This window comes from Balaenoptera physalus (genome assembly GCF_965194825.1).
Source record: "Balaenoptera physalus genome assembly, chromosome: 1".
NCBI lineage: Eukaryota > Metazoa > Chordata > Mammalia > Artiodactyla > Balaenopteridae > Balaenoptera > Balaenoptera physalus.
Genome location: NC_138882.1, coordinates 22,716,713 through 22,737,202, shown reverse-complemented (window position 1 = coordinate 22,737,202; position 20,490 = coordinate 22,716,713). Strand labels below are relative to the sequence as shown.

General features: G+C 45.7%; 1 protein-coding gene across 1 annotated transcript in view; it reads left to right on the top strand.

Annotated features, from left to right (window-relative positions):
* Positions 1-19,786, top strand: part of CAPN8 (calpain 8) — a gene marked incomplete at its 5' end in the record, with an annotated part of 80,718 nt that extends 60,932 nt beyond the window's left edge. The window contains 6 exon segments of the mRNA XM_082436739.1: positions 663-725; positions 3,623-3,691; positions 4,148-4,226; positions 12,716-12,832; positions 13,651-13,709; positions 14,696-19,786. Coding sequence (XP_082292865.1) covers positions 663-725; positions 3,623-3,691; positions 4,148-4,226; positions 12,716-12,832; positions 13,651-13,709; positions 14,696-14,719 — 411 coding nt within the window. The 3' untranslated portion in view covers positions 14,720-19,786.
* Between the last annotated feature and the right edge of the window lie 704 nt (positions 19,787-20,490).

The following is a 20,490-nucleotide window of genomic DNA, read 5'->3' as shown; positions in this document are numbered from 1 at the left end:
TCCCAGGAGATACCTGCAATTTAGCAGTAAGGATAACAGCTGCCGTTTGAGAGGCTGTCATGGCTAAAAGCTTGGGCTATGGAGACAGGTGGCCTGCATTTAAATCCCAGCTCTGCCTGGGTCGTGTGATCTTGAGCAAATTATTTAACCTCTCTGGGCCTCAGTTTCCTTATCTATAAAATAGGGATGAAAGTATCTACCACATGGGGTTATTTTGAGGAGTAGAAGTACAGTGCTTAGAACAATACCTAGCCAATAAAAAGTTAACTGGTTTATTAAGAACTTGCCATATACCAAGCCCTGTGCTAGGAAGTTCACTTACATTATCTCATTTTATTCCCAATTAGCTCTGGGGGCAAGTACTGTTCTTATTGACAGAGAAAGAAACCAAAGCTCAGAGATATTAGTTTGCTGAAGTTCCGGTGGCTTGTGAGTAGCAAAGCTGGGGTTCAGACACTGAACCCCGATGCCGGTGCCCACCTGTACCACCCACAGGGGGCCCTGCCCAGGAGCCCGCCGCCATGCTCTCTCCTTTTTGTGGCGCTCACATTTGGCTCCGTACTCTGGCTGGCGTCCTTGGTGGCTTCCTACCAGGGAGGTTATTTCCCCTGCCTTCAAATGATCCTGATTCCCTCCCCTCTTTTCTATTTAAATATTTAGGAACAGACGTCAAATTCGATGGATTCAACATCAACACTTGCAGGGAGATGATCAGCCTGATGGATGTATCCTTTAAATGTCACATTATTTTTACTCTGATCCTGATTTTCATGACTCCTCCACCTTTCCCAGTGAGATGGAGGCAAGGGAAAGAGGGAGAAGGGAACCAGCATTTTCTGAGCATATGGCAGGTACTTGATTGAGCTGTAAAGAAAAATGTCATCTCATTTTTGCTCCTCAGTAAGCTCGAGATGATCTGTTTTACAGGTGAAGAAACTGAGGTGTGCCGTGTTGACGTGACTTGTTTAAAATCCTTTCATTCAAAGACCGCAGCTATGTGGCATTTGTGACCCTCCTCCTGTTCATCACAGTATTCCTCCCACGAGGCTTCTCCCTCCTCCCTCTCCCCGGCTCTTTCTATCCCCATCTGTCTTTGTCTCCCAGTACTGACACGGCCACCACCAGTAGCTGAGAAATATCACACAGGATAAAACCTGTTTGTCACTCTGACCCAGTTTAACCCTCGCTGTGTATTGAAGAATGAGTAAGAGACTTGGGGAGGAATGGGGAAGGTTAGGGCATCCTAGGTGGAAGGAACAGTTTAAATGAAGCGCAGAGTGGGGAAGTGTGGAACATCACTTACTTGAAACTTGGCCTAGGTTACCGTTCTCCATGTTATAGACTTTAACTTAGATTTGAGGGTGACCTTGTAGTCGCTCACTCATTGTTCCCAGTGGTATTTGCATTTTCATGGCTCCAGTAGGACCGTGACCCAGTCATTCTTCAAGAGGGTCCATTCCACGGTTTGATGCTTTGGGGCAGTGGTTCTGAACCAGGATATGCAGCAGAGCTGCCCATGGAGCCGTGTGTAAATATAACAGCTTTATTGAGATATAATTCACATACCATCCAATGTACCCATTTATAGGGTACAGTTCAATGGTTTTTAGTATATTCACAGAGTTGTATAAACATCACCACCCATTTTAGAGCATTTTTATCACCCCCAAAAGAGACTCTGCACCCATATTAGCCGTCACTCACCTTTTCCTCTCAACAACCTGAAACCCTCTGCCCTACAACAACTTTGTCTTTATAGATTTGCCTGTTCTGGACATTTTCATGTAAATGGAATCATATAACATGTGGTCCACTATAGCATGTGTCAGCACTTAAAAACCATGGGGTTTTAACAATCCAGTTGCCTGAGTCTCACTCCTGGAGATGCTGATTCATTAAGTCTGGGATGGGGCCTGGGAGTCTGTAGGCAATTCCATCTGGGATTGAGGATTACACTGGTGCTCTGGGACAAGGGCTTTGGAACAGACAGGAGTCCAACTTCTGGCTCCACCACAGTTATTGAATGCTCTGAACCTCAGTTTCTTCTCCTGGAAAATGGAATAACAATATGTAGCTTGTGAGGATGAAATGAGATACAAGTACACATGGGACTAGCTAGACCAGAGCGTTAGCCCTCTTTGTAGACTACTCTTCTCGGGTGTGTTGGTTGAAGTATTAGGATCTGAAGGCTGTGCTGCATCCAACACTCAGCGTGGATCGTGGAAATAAGGACACAGACTTTCTTAAAGGGTGAGGTTTATACTCTTGGGTGTAAACATGACTTTTTGTTTAGCTGGTTGAAGGAGGTGGGAATGATGCTCTGTTTCAGAATTTTAACATCTGAGCTGTAACACACTGGTGTCTGTTGATTAGTTGGGATGGCTGAGAAAAGGGTAGAGTTTCAAAGAGACTGAACTACATGAGGGTAGGGACAGCTCAAAACCAGCCCCACAGGTCGAGCCCAGTGCTTAATCAATATTGCCGGACACAGAGAATTGCACACAACCCCTGGCCTGTTTGGGTTGAGCAGTGGCCTATGAGCCAGCTGTGCTCCTGGGACCGTGTCCCAGGGTCCCAGGAATCAGTGCTGAGAAGCTCAGAGCTCCTTCAGGGCACCAGACAAACATGTGTAGACCGTGTGGCAGAGAATTCCAATCCTGTGCTCCTGAGGACTCTTCTGATAACATTTAAAAAAAAAATTTTTTTTATTTCATGGCTGTGTTGGGTCTTGTTTCTGTGCAAGGGCTTTCTCTAGTTGCGGCAAGCGGGGGCCACTCTTCATCACGGTGCGCGGGCCTCTCACTATCGCGGCCTCTCTTGTTGCGGAGCACAGGCTCCAGACGCGCAGGCTCAGTAATTGTGGCTCATGGGCCTAGCTGCTCCGCGGCATGTGGGATCTTCCCAGACCAGGGCTCGAACCCGTGTCCCTTGCATTGGCAGGCGGATTCTCAACCACTGCGCCACCAGGGAAGCCCCACAATTTTTTTTTTTAATATTTATTTATTTGGCTGCGCCGGGTCTTAGTTGTGTCACGCAGGATCTTCGTTGCCGTGTGTGGGGTCTTCGTTGCGGCATGCGGGATCTTTAGTTGCGGCATGCGGGATCTTTAGTCGCGGCATGTGAACTCTTAGTTGTGGCATGTGGGATCTAGTTCCCTGACCAGGGATCGAACCCAGGCCCCCTGCATTGGGAGCGCAGAGTCTTAGCCACTGGACCACCAGGGAAGTCCCTCTGATAACATTTTGACATCAACTATCAATGGCAGACATTTAAATCTGGAAGGGAATTTACAACAGACCATAGAGCTCAACCCCTCAATGACCCAGGATGACGAGGGTGCTGGATGCTAATGAATGGAGGGCGTTAGGCTCCTGACTTGCCCTTTGCTCCTAGCTCTGTACCTGACCTCAAAGGAGGGCCTTGGTGAGTGTTTGACTCTTTAATCTTTATTTGAATATGTCTCCCACCAACCTTTCCCACCGTGACCCCCAGGGCCCTGCTTACTACAGACACGGATGTTCACTGAGGTCTTAAGACACTCACTGTGCAAGGTCACAAGAGAACGAAATCCATAGAGCATGTAGAATCTGGGCTTGATCATGTTGGCCTTTAACCTGCTTAGAGCAATGGGACAGACACCTTGGGGCTGGTGGAATTCAAGACGCTCTGGTTGAAGATTCAGAAGTATCTGGTAACCAACCCCTCTCTCCCTGTTGTGCATATTCTGGGCTCTTGTCACTGGCCTCTGTTCTGTTTCTAGCCCCTCGCCTTCCGTGACACCCATTCCTGATATATTTCCTGCCCTGGTCTGACTAGATCCTTCATCATGGTCAAAGGCAACACCAAACCTGGGCACACTGTTCAGGAAGGACTAAGGAGGCAATGAGAGATTGCCAGTGTTGTCAACGGAAGTGCTGTCAATGTGCCGGTGCTGTCACAGGAAGTTCCCCTGTTCACAGGGCAAAAGGACTAGCACCGGCCCTCAGCCCAAGCTCTTATTTTTGTTCTGGAAACTTCTTGGGAGGAATCAGTGAAGCCTTCTCTGAGGGTGTCCCTGGCCTTCTGAGGAAGTGGTGGGGTGGAGGGAGATGGTTCTGCAGGGGCCACAAAAAGCTGTTTTCTACCTGGAATTTTTCTCCTGCTTTAGGAGATCTATCGGGAAACTGATTATAACCACTCGGGGACCATTAATGCCCACGAGATGAGGACAGCCCTCAAGAAGGCAGGTGAAGACGCATCCTGTAGACAAGGTCTTGAGACCCAGATGTGCTCACTTTTTTATTTTATTTTATTTTTTAAATTAATTAATTAATTTATTTATTTTTGGCTGTGTTGGGTCTTCGTTTCTGTGTGAGGGCTTTCTCTAGTTGTGGCGAGCGGGGGCCACTCTTCATCGCGGTGCGCGGGCCTCTCACTATCGCGGCCTGTCTTGTTGCGGAGCACAGGCTCCAGACGCGCAGGCTCAGTAATTGTGGCTCACGGGCCCAGTTGCTCCGCGGCATGTGGGATCCCCCCAGACCAGGGCTCGAACCCGTGTCCTCTGCATTGGCAGGTAGATTCTCAACCACTGCGCCTCCAGGGAAGCCCCTATTTTAATTTTTAAAAACTTTTATTTATTTATTTTTAACATTTTTATTAAAGTATAATTGCTTTACAATGGTGTGTTAGTTTCTGCTTTATAACAAAGTGAATCAGTTATACATATACATATATCCCCATATCTCTTCCCTCTTGCATCTCCCTCCCTCCCAGACTCCCTATCCCACCCTTCTAGCTGGTCACAAAGCACCGAGCTGATCTCCCTGTGCTATGTGACTGCTTCCCACTAGCTATCTATTTTACATTTGGTAGTGTATATATGTCCATGCCACTCTCTCACTTTGTCCCAGCTTACTCTTCCCCCTCCCTGTGTCCTCAAGTCCATTCTCTAGTAGGTCTGCGTCTTTATTACCATCTTGCCCCTAGGTTCTTCATGACCATTTTTTTTTTTTTAGATTCCATATATATGTGTTAGCATACGGTATTTGTTTTTCTCTTTCTGACATACTTCACTCTGTATGACAGACTCTATGTCAATCCAACTCACTACAAATAACTCAATTTCATTTCTTTTTATGGCTGAGTAATATTCCATTGTATATATGTGCCACATCTTCTTTATCCATTCATCTGTCAATGGACATTTAGGTTGCTTCCATGTCCTGGCTATTGTAAATAGAGCTGCAATGAACATTGTGGTACATGACTCTTTTTGAATTATGGTTTTCTCAGGGTATATGCCCAGTAGTGGGATTGCTGGGTCGTATGGTAGTTCTATTTTTAGTTCTTTAAGGAACCTCCATATTGTTCTCCATAGTGGCTGTATCAATTTACATTCCCACCAACAGTGTATGAGGGTTCCCTTTTCTCCACACCCTCTCCAGCATTTATTGTTTGCAGAGTTTTTGATGATGGCCATTCTGACCGGTGTGAGATGATATCGCATTGTAGTTTTGATTTGCATTTCTCTAATGATTAATGATGTTGAACATTCTTTCATGTGTTTGTTGGCAATCTGTGTATCTTCTTTGGAGAAATGTCTATTTAGGTCTTCTGCCCATTTTGGATTGGGTTGTTTGTTTTTCTGATATTGAGCTGCATGAGCTGCTTGTAAATATTGGAGATTAATCCTTTGTCAGTTGCTTCGTTTGCAAATATTTTCTCCCATTCTGAGGGTTGTCTTTTCGTCTTTTTTATGGTTTCCCCTGCTGTGCAAAAGTTTTTAAGTTTGATTAGGTTCCATTTGTTGATTTTTGTTTTTATTTCCCTTTCTCTAGGAGGTGGGTCAAAAAGGATCTTGCTGTGACTTATGTCATAGAGTGTTCTGCCTATGTTTTCCTCTAAGAGTTTTATAGTGTCTGGCATTACAGTTAGGTCTTTAATCCATTTTGAGTTTATTTTTGTGTATGGTGTTATGGAGTGTTCTAATTTCATTCTTTTACATGAAGCTGTCCAGTTTTCCCAGCACCACTGATTGAAGAGGCTGTCTTTTCTCCATTGTATATTCTTGCCTCCTTTATCAAAGATAAGGTGACCATATGTGCATGGGTTTACCTCTGGGGTTTCTATCCTGTTCCACTGATCTATATTTCTGTTTTTGTGCCAGTACCATACTATCTTGCTTACTGTAGCTTTGTAGTATAGTCTGAAGTCTGGGAGCCTGATTCCTCCAGCTCCGTTTTTCTTTCTCAAGATTGCTTTGGCTATTCGGGGTCTTTTGTGTTTCCATACAAATTGTGAAATTTTTTGTTCTAGTTATGTGAAAAATGCCATTGGTAGTTTGATAGGGATTGCATTGAATCTGTAGATTGCTTTTGGTAGTATAGTCATTTTCACAATGTTGGTTCTTCCAGCCCAAGAACATGGTATATCTCTCCATCTATTTGTATCATCTTTAATTACTTTCATCAGTGTCTTATAATTTTCTGCATACAGGTCTTTTGTCTCCTTAGGTAGGTTTATTCCTAGGTATTTTATTCTTTTTGTTGCAATGGTAAATGAGAGTGTTTTCTTAATTTCACTTTCAGATTTTTCATCATTAGTGTATAGGAATGCAAGAGATTTCTGTGCATTAATTTTGTATCCTGCAACTTTACCAAATTCATTGATTAGCTCTAGCAGTTTTCTGGTAGCATCTTTAGGATTCTCTATGTATAGTATCATGTCATCTGCAAACAGTGACAGCTTTACTTCTTCTTTTCTGATTTGTATTCCTTTTATTTCTTTTTATTCTCTGATTTCTGTGGCTAAAAATTCCAAAACTATGTTGAATAATAGTGGTTAGAGTGGGCAACCTTGTCTTGTTCCTGATCTTAGTGGAAATGGTTTCAGTTTTTCACCATTGAGGACAATGTTGGCTGTGGGTTTGTCATATATGGCCTTTTTATGTTGAGGTAAGTTCCCTCTTTGACAACTTTTTGGAGGGTTTTTATCATAAATGGGTGTTGGATTTTGTCAAAAGCTTTCTCTGCATCTATTGAGATGATCATATGGTTTTTCTCCTTCAATTTGTTAATATGGTGTATCACATTGATTGATTTGCATATATTGAAGAATCCTTGCATTCCTGGCATAAACCCCACTTGATCATGGTGTATGATCCTTTTAATGTGCTGTTGGATTCTGTTTGGTAGTATTTTCTTGAGCATTTTTGCATCTATGTTCATCAGTGATATTGGTCTGTAGTTTTCTTTTTTTGTGACATCTTTGTCTGGTTTTGGTATCAGGGTGATGGTGACCTCGTAGAATGAGTTTGGGAGTGTTCCTCCCTCTGCTATATTTTGGAAGAGTTTGAGAAGGATGGGTGGTAGCAGTTCTCTAAATGTTTGAGAGAATTCACCTGTGAAGCCATCTGGTCCTGGGCTTTTGTTTGTTGGAAGATTTTTAATCACAGTCTCAATTTCAGTGCTGTGATTGGTCTGTTCATATTTTCTATTTCTTCCTGGTTCAGTCTTGGAAGGTTGTGCATTTCTAAGAATTTGTTCATTTCTTCCAGGTTGTCCATTTTATTGGCATATAGTTGCTTGTAGTAATCTCTCATGATCCTTTGTATTTCTGCATTGTCAGTTGTTACTTCTCCTTTTTCATTTCTAATTCTATTGATTTGAGTCTTCTCCCTTTTTTTCTTGATGAGTCTGGCTAATGGTTTATCAATTTTGCTTATCTTCTCAAAGAACCAACTTTTAGTTTTATTGGTCTTTGCTATCATTTCCTTCATTTATTTTTCATTTGTTTCTGTTCTGATCGTCATGATTTCTTTCCTTCTGCTAACTATGGGGCTTTTTTGTTCTTCTTTCTCTAATTGCTTTAGGTGTAAGGTTAGGTTGTTTATTTGAGATGTTTCTTGTTTGTTAAGGTAGGATTGTATTGCTATAAACTTCCCTCTTAGAACTGCTTTTGCTGCATCCCATAGGTTTTGGGTCGTCATGTTTTCATTGTCATTTGTTTCTAGGTATTTTTTGATTTCCTCTTTGATTTCTTCAGTGATCGCTTGGTTATTAAGTAGTGTATTGTTTAGCCTCCATGTGTTTGTATTTTTTACAGATTTTTTCCTGTAATTGATATCTAGTCTCATAGCATTGTGGTCAGAAAAGATACTTGATACAATTTCAATTTTCTTAAATTTACCAGGGCTTGATTTGTGACCCAAGATATGATCTATCTTGGAGAATGTTCCATGAGCACTTGAGAAGAAAGTGTATTCTGTTGTTTTTGGATGGAATGTCCGATAAATATCAATTAAGTCCATCCTGTTTAATGTATCATTTAAAGCTTGTGTTTCCTTATTTATTTTCATTTTTGATGATCTCTCCATTAGTGAAAGTGGGGTGTCAAAGTCCCCTACTATGATTGTGTTACTGTCGATTTCCCCTTTTATGGCTGTTAGTATTTGCCTTACGTATTGAGGTGCTCCTATGTTGGGTGCATAAATATTTACAATTGTTATATCTTCTTCTTGGATTGATCCCTTGATCATTATGTAGTGTCCTTCTTTGTCTCTTGTAATAGTCTTTATTTTAAAGTCTATTTTGTCTGATATGAGAATTGCTACTCCAGCTTTCTTTTTTCAACCCCTTACTTTCAGTCTGTATGTGTCCCTAGGTCTGAAGTGGGTCTCCTGTAGACAGCATATATATGGGTCTTGTTTTTGTATCCATTCAGCCAGTCTATGTCTTTTGGTTGGAGCATTTAATCCATTTACATTTAAGGTAATTATTGATATGTATGTTCCTATTACCATTTTCTTAATTGTTTTGGGTTTGTTACTGTAAGTCTTTTCCTTCTCTTGTGTTTCCTGCCTAGAGAAGTTCCTTTAGCATTTGTTGTAAAGCTGGTTTGGTGGTGCTGAATTCCTTTAGCTTTTGCTTGTCTGTAAAGGTTTTAATTTCTCCGTCGAATCTGAATGAGATCCTTGCTGGGTAGAGTAATCTTGGTTGTAGGTTTTTCCCTTTCATCACTATAAATATGTCCTGTCACTCCCTTCTGGCTTGCAGAGTTTCTGCTGAAAGATCAGCTGTTAACCTTATGGAGATTCCCTTGTATGTTATTTGTTGTTTTTCCCTTGCTGCTTTTAATATTTTTTCTTTGTATTTAATTTTTGATAGTTTGATTAATATGTGTGTTGGCGTGTTTCTCCTTGGATTTATCCTGTATGGGACTCTCTGTGCTTGCTGGACTTGATTAACTATTTCCTTTTCCATATTAGGGAAGTTTTCAGGTATAACCTCTTCAAATATTTTCTCAGTCCCTTTCTTTTTCTCTTCTTCTTCTAGGACCCCTATAATTCGAATGTTGGTGCATTTAATATTGTCCCAGAGGTCTCTGAGACTGTCCTCAATTCTTTTCATTTTTTCTTTATTCTGCTCTGTAGTAGTTATTTGTACTATTTTATCTTCCAGGTCACTTATCCGTTCTTCTGCCTCAGTTATTCTGCTATTGATCCCTTCTAGAGAATTTTTAATTTCATTTATTGTGTTGTTCATGATTGTTTGTTTGCTCTTTAGTTCTTCTAGGTCCTTGTCAAACGTTTCTTGTATTTTCTCCATTCTATTTCCAAGATTTTGGATCATCTTTACTGTCATTATTCTGAATTATTTTTCAGGTAAACTGCCTATTTCCTCTTCATTTGTTAGGTCTGGTGGGTTTTTACCTTGCTCCTTCATCTGCTGTGTATTTCTTTGTCTTCTCATTTTGCTTAACTTACTGTGTTTGGGGTCTCCTTTTTGCAGGCTGCAGGTTCGTAGTTTCTGTTGTTTTTGGTGTCTGGCCCCAGTGGCTAAAGTTGGTTCAGTGGGTTGTGTAGGCTTCCTGGTGGAGGGGACTAGTGCCTGTGTTCTGGTGGATGAGGCTGAATCTTGTCTTTCTGGTGGGCAGGTCCACATCTGGTGGTGTGTTTTGGGGTGTCTGTGACCTTATTATGATTTTAGGCAGCCTCTCTGCTAATGGGTGGGGTTGTGTTCCTGTCTTGCTCGTTGTTTGGCATAGGGTGTGCTGCACTGTAGCTTGCTGGTCATTGAGTGGAGCTGGGTCTTGACACTGAGATGGAGATCTCTGGGAGATTTTTGCTGTTGGATATTACATGGTGCTGGGAGGTCTCTGGTGGACCAATGTCCTGAACTTGGCTCTCCCACCTCAGAGGCAGAGTCCTGACACCTGGTTGGAGCACCAGGAGCCTGTCGTCCACACAGCTCAGAATAAAAGGGGGAAAAAAAGAAAGAAGGAAAGAAAAAGATAAAATAAAATAATTAAAATTAGAAACAAAAATAATTAAAAAAAATTTTTTTTAAAGTAATTAAAAAAAAGAAAGAAAGAAAGAAGAGAACAACCAAACGAAAAAACAAATCCACCAATGATAACAAGTGCTGAAAACTATACTAAAAAAAAAAAAAACCGAACAGACAGAACCCCTAGGACAAATGGTAAAAGCAAAGCTATACTGACAAAATCACACACAGAAGCATACACATACACACTCACAAAAAGAGAAGAAGGGAAAAATATATATATATATCGTTGCTCCCAAAGTCCACCTCCTCAATTTGGGATGATTCGTTGTCTATTCAGGTATTCCACAGATGCAGGTACATCTAGTTGTTTGTGGAGCTTTAATCCGCTGCTCCTGAGTCTGCTGGGAGAAATTTGCCTTTCTCTTCTTTGTTCGCACAGCTCCCGGGGTTCAGCTTTGGATTTGGACCCGCCTCTGCATGTAGGTCACCTGAGGGCGTCTGTTTCCCGCCCAGACAGGACGGGGTTAAAGGAGCAGCTGCTTTGGGGGCTCTGGCTCACTCAGGCCGGGGGTGGGGGGGGAGGAGGGAGGGGTACAGAGGAGGCGGGGCGAGCCTGCGGCGGCAGAGGCGTCGTGACGTTGCAGCAGCCTGAGGCGTGCCGTGCGTTCTCCCGCGGAAGTTGTCCCCTGGCCGTGGCGAGCTGCGCCGGCTCCCGGGAGGGGCGGTGTGGAGAGTGACCTGCGCTCGCACACAGGCTTCTTGGTGGCGGCAGCAGCAGCCTTAGCGTCTCCTGCCCGTCTCTGGGGTCCGCGCTGAGAGCCGCGGCTCGCGCCTGTCTCTGGCGCTCGTTTAGGCGGCACTCTGAATCCCCTCTCCTCGCGCACCAGGAAACAAAGAGGCAAGAAAAAGTCTCTTGCCTCTTCAGCAGTTCCAAACTTTTTCCCCGGACTCCCTCCCGGCTAGCCGTGGTGCGTTAACCCCTTCAGGCTGTCTTCACGCCACCAGCCCCAGTCCTCTCGCTGGGATCCGACCGAAGCCCGAGCCTCAGCTCCCAGCCCCGCCCGCCCCGGCGGGTGAGCAGACAAGCCTCTCAGGCTGGTGAGTGCTGCTCGGCGCCGAGCCTCCGTGCGGGAATCTCTCCGCTTTGCCCTCCGCACCCCTGTTGCTGCGCTCTCCTCCGTGGCTCCGAAGCTTCCCCCCTCCGCCACCCGCAGTCTCCGCCCGCGAAGGGGCTCCTAGTGCGTGGAAACCTTTCCTCCTTCACAGCTCCCTCCCACTGGTGCAGGTCCTGTCCCTATTCTTTTGTCTCTGTTTTTTCTTTTTTCTTTTGCCCTACCCAGGTACGTGGGGAGTTTCTTGCCTTTTGGGAGGTCTGACGTCTTCTGCCAGCTTTCAGTAGGTGTTCTGTAGGAGTTGTTCCACATGTAGATGTATTTCTGATGTATTTGTGGGGAGGAAGGTGATCTCCGTGTCTTACTCTTCCGCCATCTTGAAGCTCCTCCTTCCCTTTATTTATTTTTGACTGTGTCGGGTCTTAGTTGCGGTACACAGGATCTTTTGTTGTGGCGCGTGGGCTCCAGAGTGCGAGAGCTCTGTAGTTGTAGTACGCGGGCTCTCTAGTTGTGGCGTGAGAGCTTAGCAGTTGTGGTGCATGGGCTTAGTTGCCCTGTGGCATGTGGGATCTTAGTTCCCCAACCAGGGATCGAACCTGCGTCCTCTGCATTGGAAGGCAGATTCTTAACCAATAGACCACCAGGGAAGTCCCCTAGATGTGTTCATTTTATTTAGTTTTAATTATTTTGAAAATATTTCTTTATTTATTTGGCTGCACCAGGTCTCAGTTGCGGCATGCAGGATCCTTAGTTGCAGCATGGGGGGATCTAGTGCCCCGACCAGGGATTGAACTCGGGCCCCCTGCATTGAGAGCATGGAGTCCCAACCACTGGACCACCAGGGAAGTCCCAAGATGTGCTCATTTTAAACATTCTTAATATGATGGTTGCTAATGACCATCAGCAGTAGTTACCTTATATGTGACAACAAATATTTGTTGAGCACCTTCCTTATCTGGGGAGGAGGGAATATTGCTGGATTCTTTAGACTTTTTCCAAGGACTTTGCCTGTTACTGGGAAGGTGACAGCAATCACAGGGGACGGGGCTGTGAAGGGGATGGGCAGGAGATGCCGTCCCCTCACCGTCCCTGTTTTTTCTTGCTGTGGCCAATGTGATGCACAGCTGAGTTAGTGCTGGAGCTACAGGCCTTATTCTTGGATCAGGGAGAAGGCTCATCCTGTTGAGGATTATCTAAAAGGAGACTGATTGGATGACCAGACCCTTCTGGTATCTTTTGAAGGGGGCAGCGTCAGGCCTGAGTCAGCCCTGACTTCTGCTGTAGACAGGGCCAAGCCCCCCACTGCACCTATAACCTTGGCCCCCCCTCTGCCCATAGGTTTCACCCTCAACAACCAGGTACAGCAGACCATCGCCATGCGGTATGCATGCAGCAAACTTGGCATCGACTTTGACAGCTTCCTTGCTTGTATGATCCGCCTGGAGACCCTCTTCAGTGAGTCACTCTCTCCTTTAACCCTATCTCATTTCTCCTGAGGTGCGGAGAGGGGCAGGGGGCAGGGCCAGCAAGCAGAACCAGACAGGCTTCAGAAACTGTGGCATCCTTGGGGGAGGGGAAGCAGAAACTAAAGGTGCTGAGGAAGCCCAAGCTGGCCACGCCCAAGGTGCTTCCTCCTCTGGGAGGTTTAAAAAGATTGTTGTGCACCTACTACATGCAGTCACTGGGCCAAATGAATGAGTCCCAGCAACGGTCCTTAAATGGCTTTTAACATCTATGCCTCCATGGGGATCATATTGAGAGCGTGTGTCACCTCCCAGGGAGGGAAGAGGGGTCCCCTTCTGGAAGCCTATAGATGGCCTAGTGCCCCCTTGGACTCATGCTAAGGTATCATATTAAGGGAGGGAGTTTTCCTTCCAGTGAGGGCTGGGAAGTGTAAATTCTAACGGGGAAAAGTCAGTGACTGGATTACCCACAAATGGGGCAACCACCTCTGTTCCATGACCCCATCCCCTACCTCTGTTGAAAGAATTGCAAGTTTCTAGAGCTTCTGAGGGTGGAGATGGCAAAAGGACCTTCTCTGCTCACATCTGGAAGTTTGTCTAATTCGGCAGGGGGACATCTGCTGTCTAAAACCCTCACCCTGGGCACTGGATCCAGATCTAGCTTTTCGGGGTCCCTGAAGCTAAGTGGGAGCTGGGAAGGGTGCAGGGGCCGGGGGAAGGTACCAGGTGGGGTGGACAGAGACGGCTCCCTGGCTGTTCCAAAGTCCAGGAACATCCCCATCTGATTTCATTCCTTCTCTGGCATTCTAGAACTGTTCAGCCTTCTGGACAAGGACCAGAATGGCATTGTCCGGCTCTCTCTGGCAGAGGTAAGTGGTTTCGATAAACTGCTTGCTGATGGTACTTGAACATTCTTGGATGGTATTGATGCTGAGCGCTGTTAATTCACACTGACTTGTCTTATTTCCATGCGGATACAATGCATGTTCTATGGTAGGCATTGCCAGGAGGAGTGTGATTGTCATCAATCTTTCAAATATTTTTATTTATAATTATTATTATTGTTGTTGTTTTAAAGATAAAGCGACAGTTACATTTCAAATCATTTCAAGGATGCAAGCTCTTATTAATTTGGATGGAATTGTAGGTGGTAGGTACAATTTAAAGTGCCTAACTTTTAGGACCAGGCATCTTTGATTGACGTATAGAAGGATATCAGAAACAAAGAATTAAATTGCAACAAGGTAGAGTGCAGATGCAAAATAAATGGGTGTAAATTACTGTGTACAAAGCCCATAATGTCTTACGCTGACAACGTCGTGCCCTTCCCCTGTGGAGGGCTGCAGCCTATGCAGCAGGGCCTTTATTGGCCCGTGGGGATGCAGGTGTGGGCATGTCCTGAGGGGCCAGGCCAGGAGGCATTGCCCTTGACCTGCTTCTCAGGCAGAGGAACTAGAGCACCAGGTTACTCCTGGCCCTGCCTAGCTGTCTGGGTACAACCACTTCTTTTCTCCTCTAGAATGGGAACGTCATTGACCCCTTTCAGTGATCTAGGGAAGGCCTTCCTGGAAGCATGTCTGTGGATGTCTACAAACACCCGCTCAATAGTGTTGAACCTGAAACTTTTGGAAGTCCCTTTGGGGCTAAGCTTTTCCTAAGTCACTTTTCCATGGGGCTCTGGCTCAGGGGGTAGTGACCTAGTTAAGGGCTTCCTTGCTTCCTCCTGTTGAGCAAGGCACTTACTGGAGGACGCAGCTAGAGCAAGTCATACCACGTGAGGCAGGAGAGTGCCTCTGGCGCAGTCACACCAGCTCCTGAGGACCCCTGAGCTCATCCCGATCTCCTTCTTTTGCAGTGGCTGTGCTGTGTGTTGGTCTGACCCAGGGTTCTGGACATCGGTGACGCTCCCTGCCAGCCTGCCTGCCTCTTTTCTCCCTTTCTTTACAGTTTTGTGAACATCTATCCTCAAGGGGGCATTCACTGGTTATTCATCTCTTCCTTGCCGTTTGTTGTTCCCTGAGATCCTGGCCTGTCCCACTGGAGCAGTCCGGGGAGCCCGAGATCTCTTTCAGCAGCATTTAAGCTGATCCCAGAGCACAATGGAGAGACAGAAATTAATTAAAGTTGGGGGCCAAAATGGTTTCTGCCTTCCTCTAGTGATATGTAATCTGGGGGGGTGCCCTGGGGTGTTTCTGCTTTAGAAAAGATGTTCTTGAGCAATGATGCAGCCCAAAGCTGCTGAAAGATGGGAAATGTGGGTGAATTTCTTGGAGGAAAGGTCTGCTATAGATTAAACTGCCTCCGGGGACTGCCTTCAGGAAAGGAGCTGCTCCCGCCCTTCCGAGGAGGGTGCAGGGAGGGTCTGCTGGGGGGAGAGGCCTTTCTTCCTCACACGCAGACGGGAGAAATTGCTATACTGCAGGTCAGCATGGGCTAAAGGAAAGGAAAGGATAGGAAAATTCTTGCTGAGGGGAATTCTTACCTGACAAGTAGCTTGAGGGGAAATGCAGTTCAGGTTAGTTTTGCTCATGGCGGAACACAACGATCTTTGTTGTTGGTAAGAAAATAGGTGCCATAGCCTAGTGTCCTAATGGGTAGTTGGAGACAGAGCTGACTCTCATACGCAGATGTTGGAAATGAAGTGTACAGGAAGATGAGTGTCTTAGTCAGTTTGGGCTGTCTGAGCAAATACCAGAGACCAGGTGGCTTATAAAAAACAGACACATTTTCTCACAGTTCTGGAGGCTAGAAGTCCGAGATCAGAGCAGCATAGTTGGGTTCTGGAGACCTCTTTCAGACTATAGACTTCTCATTGTGTCCTCACAGGGTGGAGAGCAGAGGGGAAGCAAGCTCTCTCATGATTCTTGGAAGAACACTAATCCCATTCATGAGGAGCCCACCCTCATGACCTTATCTAACCCTAATTAACCCCCCAGGTCCCACCTCCTGATACTACCACGTTAGGGGGTGGGGTTTCAAGGTATGAATTTGAAGGGGATACAACCATTCAGCCCATAGCTGTGACCTACTGGAGAGAAAACACACATTTATGCCTTGGCCTCTCTATTAGTCTGATTAAGGATTAATTTTTGACCTCCAGAAGTAGAGCTGGATGAACGTTCCTTATAGGAACATGATTTATAAGTATGGTATAACAGCCATCAGTTTTTTTCTTTGAAGTATAGTTGATTTACAATATTGTGTTAGTTTCATGTGTAGAGCAAAGTGATTTAGTTATATATATATATTTTTTCAGATTATTTTCCATTATAGGTTATTACAAGATATTGAATATAGTTCCCTGTGCTAAACAGTAGGACCTTTTTGTTTATCTACTCTATATATAATAGTTTGCATCTGCTAACTTCAGTCTCCCAAGCCATCCCTCCCCCCTTCCTCCCCCTTGGCAACCTCAAGTCTGTTCTCTATGTCTGGGAGTCTGTATCTGCTTTGTAAATAGGTTCATTTGTGTCATATTTTAGACTCCAAATGTAAGTGAGATCATATGGTATTTGTCTTTCTCTTTCTGACTTACTTCACTCAGTATGATAATCTCTGATTGTATCCATGTGGCTGCAAATGGCGTTATTTTGTTCTTTTTATGGCTGAGCAGTATTCCATTGTGTGTATATATATATAAACCACATCTTCTTTATCCATTCATCTATTGGTGGACACTTAGTTTGTTTCCATGTCTTGGCTATTGTAAACAGTGCTGCTATGAACATTGGGGTGCATGGATCTTTTTGAATTAGTGTTTTCTTTTTTTTCCCTGGATATATATCCGGGAGTGGGGTTGCTGGATCATATGGTAGCTCTATTTTTAGTTTTTTAAGGATCTTTCATACTGTTTTCCATAGTGGCTGCACCAATTTACATTCCCAGTGTAAAAAGATTCCCTTTTCTCCACACCCTCTCTAGCTTTTATTATTTGTAGACTTTTTGTTGATGGCCATTCTGACTGAACACCAGTCAGCTTTAATGCTGTCTTCAACTCTCCCAAGGCCCAGCGGGGGGAAGGGGTAGGCCCTTAACTGAAGGGGGCTGTGGGAGCTCTGGGATCTCACCCCTCAGGGAGAGGCTCTGGGACGGCGCCCCTGCAGGGAAAGTTCAGTTATCGGAGGGTGGAGAAGGAGCTATATTTGTTTGGCAGCCTGTGGGTCCCAGAAGTAAAGAGGTCCTTCCACGTGTAGTCAGAAGTATGAGGGAGCTTTCATCACCTGGGTCATCAGCAGGACCCAGCAGGTGTATGTCCAGCTGCCCTCAGGCTGCCTGGGGATACCACCCAGCCTGCCCCTGTCGGCCCAGGTGGTGTTAGTCTGATGCTCACTAGCCAGGTACAAGTCCCTGACCCACACCATTGTTTAAAAATAAAGTACTACAAAGCAGTTCTCCTTTACATTTCAAATATAGCGTGGCTGCCTAAATTGAAAGGACTGTGTTATAATCAGCTGGCAACAGGTAGTTTTATTTTTCAGGCCTACAAGCTACTTCAGGGAATAGTCTGGTAAGCAAAAAAAACCAAACCAAACAAAAAAACCCCAAAAAACAGCTTAGTTACAAAATGGATTTGCTTTGGGGGTCCCAGTCTCAGGGAAGTGTTGTTCTGGGGACTTCTTACCAGTACAGCCTGTGAGGCCAGCTAAGAATCTTAACACTGCATAGCTTTCCTCTTAAACACCTGAGAGTTTGCAGTATGCTCCTTTCTGCCCCCTGAATTAAGGCAGCAGAGGTGCTGCTTTTTGGTATGGCCTCTTCATCGCCCCTCTATGTGGCTGCATCTCAGGAAAGATCAGCCCCTGCTGGATGGTGGCGCCTCGGCGTGGATCCCCCAGGGAGGCTCCTGCGCTTCCCCGGCCGAGCCCTCCCCACGTTATTGCGTTCACGTGTTTCACGTCTTCCCTGTTCCTGTGGACGGTCTGTGAATGCAGAGTGTTCTTAATTCCCCCAGAGCCTAGAACAGTGCCTGGCACAGAGTAGGTGCTCAATGGACGAAACCCGTGTCCTTTCCTTTGCAAATGAGGAGGTACTGTAGCACTTGGGCCCCACTTTGTTTTCCCAGTAGAGAGGATGGGTTTGCAGTGGTCCCTCACTGCAATTCCCGGCAGCCCCAGAGGGGAAGTGCTGATGTTTGGGTGCGTTACAGCCAGTCTCCGTGGGCGGGTGAAGGGCTGGAGGGGGGGATGGCGGGAAGGAGAAGCTGTGTCCCCTGCGGGGTCCCCTGCTGAGCCGCTCCCTCCCCAGGCTCCTCCCCACCCCCATGCCAGGAGCAGAGGGAGTTATTGCCTCCAGTGGGCCGCCTCCCGTGTCGGCGGGTCTTTGATTCGTGCAGAGAATCTGTGGCGGCTCTCGGGTTCCCCACTTTCTGGAAGGAGAGTGAAGCAGCTCGGAAGGAGGCTTGAGGCAGCGGTGGGGGTCAGGGTGAGCCTGCTTCTGTTCCTCGCCATCCTCCCTCGCTGCAGAGCCCCGCCACATCTCTTAAAGGCCGAGCTTGTTTCCTCACTAGTCAACGTGAGGACACACACGCCACCATGCCACCCCCAGACTCAACTTAGACCTCCGGGAGCATGGAACCTGACACCGCGGAGGGAGGTGGTCAGGGGGTATCGAATATTCTGGGTAATTCCACACCAGCAAGGCCACCTCTAGCAAGTCCCCTTTCCCGTGAGAGCTTCGAGTCACGCATTATTAGCTTTCTGCTCACGTCACCGGCCCAAGCAGGGGTCTCGGTAGTTATGCACAATCGCAGAAGCAGCGTTGAGCAGGGCTGGGAGAAGCCGGTGGCCCTGCCACACGCAGCAGGGGGCTCTTCCCGCCAAGGTCCCGACAGCACCGGCTCGCGGGGCATCCTGTGCGTCCTGCCCGGGGCGCAGCTGGTGGAGGCCCCCGCCCTGCTCGGGGCTCGCCTCCGTTCCTCACGGCCTCCCTAAAGCCAGCCGCTACTCCTCCGGGCTGGGGCATCGGGGCACAGAACAAAGTCCTGCATCAGCTGTTCTCGCTCTGCCACCTAGGCTGACTTCGTGCCTCTCACTCCAAGCGTCACGCTGCGCAGCCTCTCAGATGCCCAGCATCTTTTCAGCTTTCGATGTTCCAGTTTCCCGCAAGCCCTGATCCTGTCATCGCTTCCGCTGTGGCTCCAGGACACGGCCAAACCCCACAACCCAGCCCACGCGTCCCTGCTTTTCTTCCACGGGGGATCCCAGCCCCCGGTCGACATCTCCCTTCATACATGAACCCTTCCCTTTGATTGATGGGCTGGGTTGACCTGGAGAGTTCATGTAATTGGACAGGAGACAACCAAGACACCCCACCCCCTAACCTCTCTCTGCACTGCAGAACAGACAGTGTCAGGAAGGACCTAGTGCGGGGACACCTACCTGCCACCTTTGCCCTGCTCCTCAGCTCCATGTTATAGACAGGGTGACTGTGGAGCCCATCTGTGTGATACAGACAAGGATGGAGAGAAGCGTCCTGAATCCCACCTGCCTTCAATCCTGTCTGACGCGTATCTGTCATATCGCAGTCTTTGGGAAGGATAGCAGTAGTCACTTACTAGTGGCAGCTGTGTGGAGAAGGAGGGCCCATCTTCTAGTGGGGGAGAGGGTGATGATTTGGAGTTTGCAAGCTGTAAATACACATGTTGACTCCTTACAATTTTGGGAGGCCTGTGTCTGCTTCACCCGTTGATTAAACATAGGGCTTCATGGGGGATGGAAATGAGGCAGGGGATATTGTCCCAGCCACTGAGTTATGAAGGTCTTGTGAAGGCTGATGATCCTTCTCCCAGCTCCCTGCTGTACTCTGGAGCAGAGCCAGGGGTGCAGGCATGTGGAGACCCAGCAATTTACTGCCATCTGCTGAAACTTGCTTTTTCTTTTTTAATATTTGTTATATCTACATTCTTATATTTTATAAATTTATTTCTATTAAAATGATTTTATGTATTGTTATTTATTTATTGTTATACATTTATATGTTTATGTACACATTTACATATTTATACATTATTGATATATAAATATCAAGATATATAATAATAATATATAAAATCAATATATATATCAATAAATATCAACAACATATAAATAAAAGGACTGTATACTGAAGTCCCATGTATTATCCATTACAGTGAATGATTTTTAATATTTTACCATATTTGTTTTGTCATTTTTGCTGAAGAATTTTGCTGAAGAAGTTTTTGTGAAAGTACATTGCAGATATCATGACATTTTACCCTATACTGTGCATCTCCAGCAAAGGACATTTTATTACACAGCCACAATACTATTATCCAACTTAACAAAATTAGCAATAATTCTTTAATCACATCTAATAACCAGTCTATATTCAAGTCTCCTTGATTGACTTAAAAATATACTTTTACAGTTGGTTTATTTGAGTGAGGATTCAACCAGGGTCCTCATTTTTCTGGTTTTAATCTACAACCATCTTCCGTTTTTGGGGGGTATTGAATGATTGATGCATAATTGCAGCTTTAAGAAAGAATATTGGTGATATGAACCTGCTCTATCTGCTTCTCAGTCTAATTAAATCTCATGCAGAGCGCCCATCCCCTCCGGTTTCCTCCCTCTCCCAGGACCAGGCAGGATGGTCTGTAGGGACCGGAATCTGGGAAAAGGGCGTCTAGTT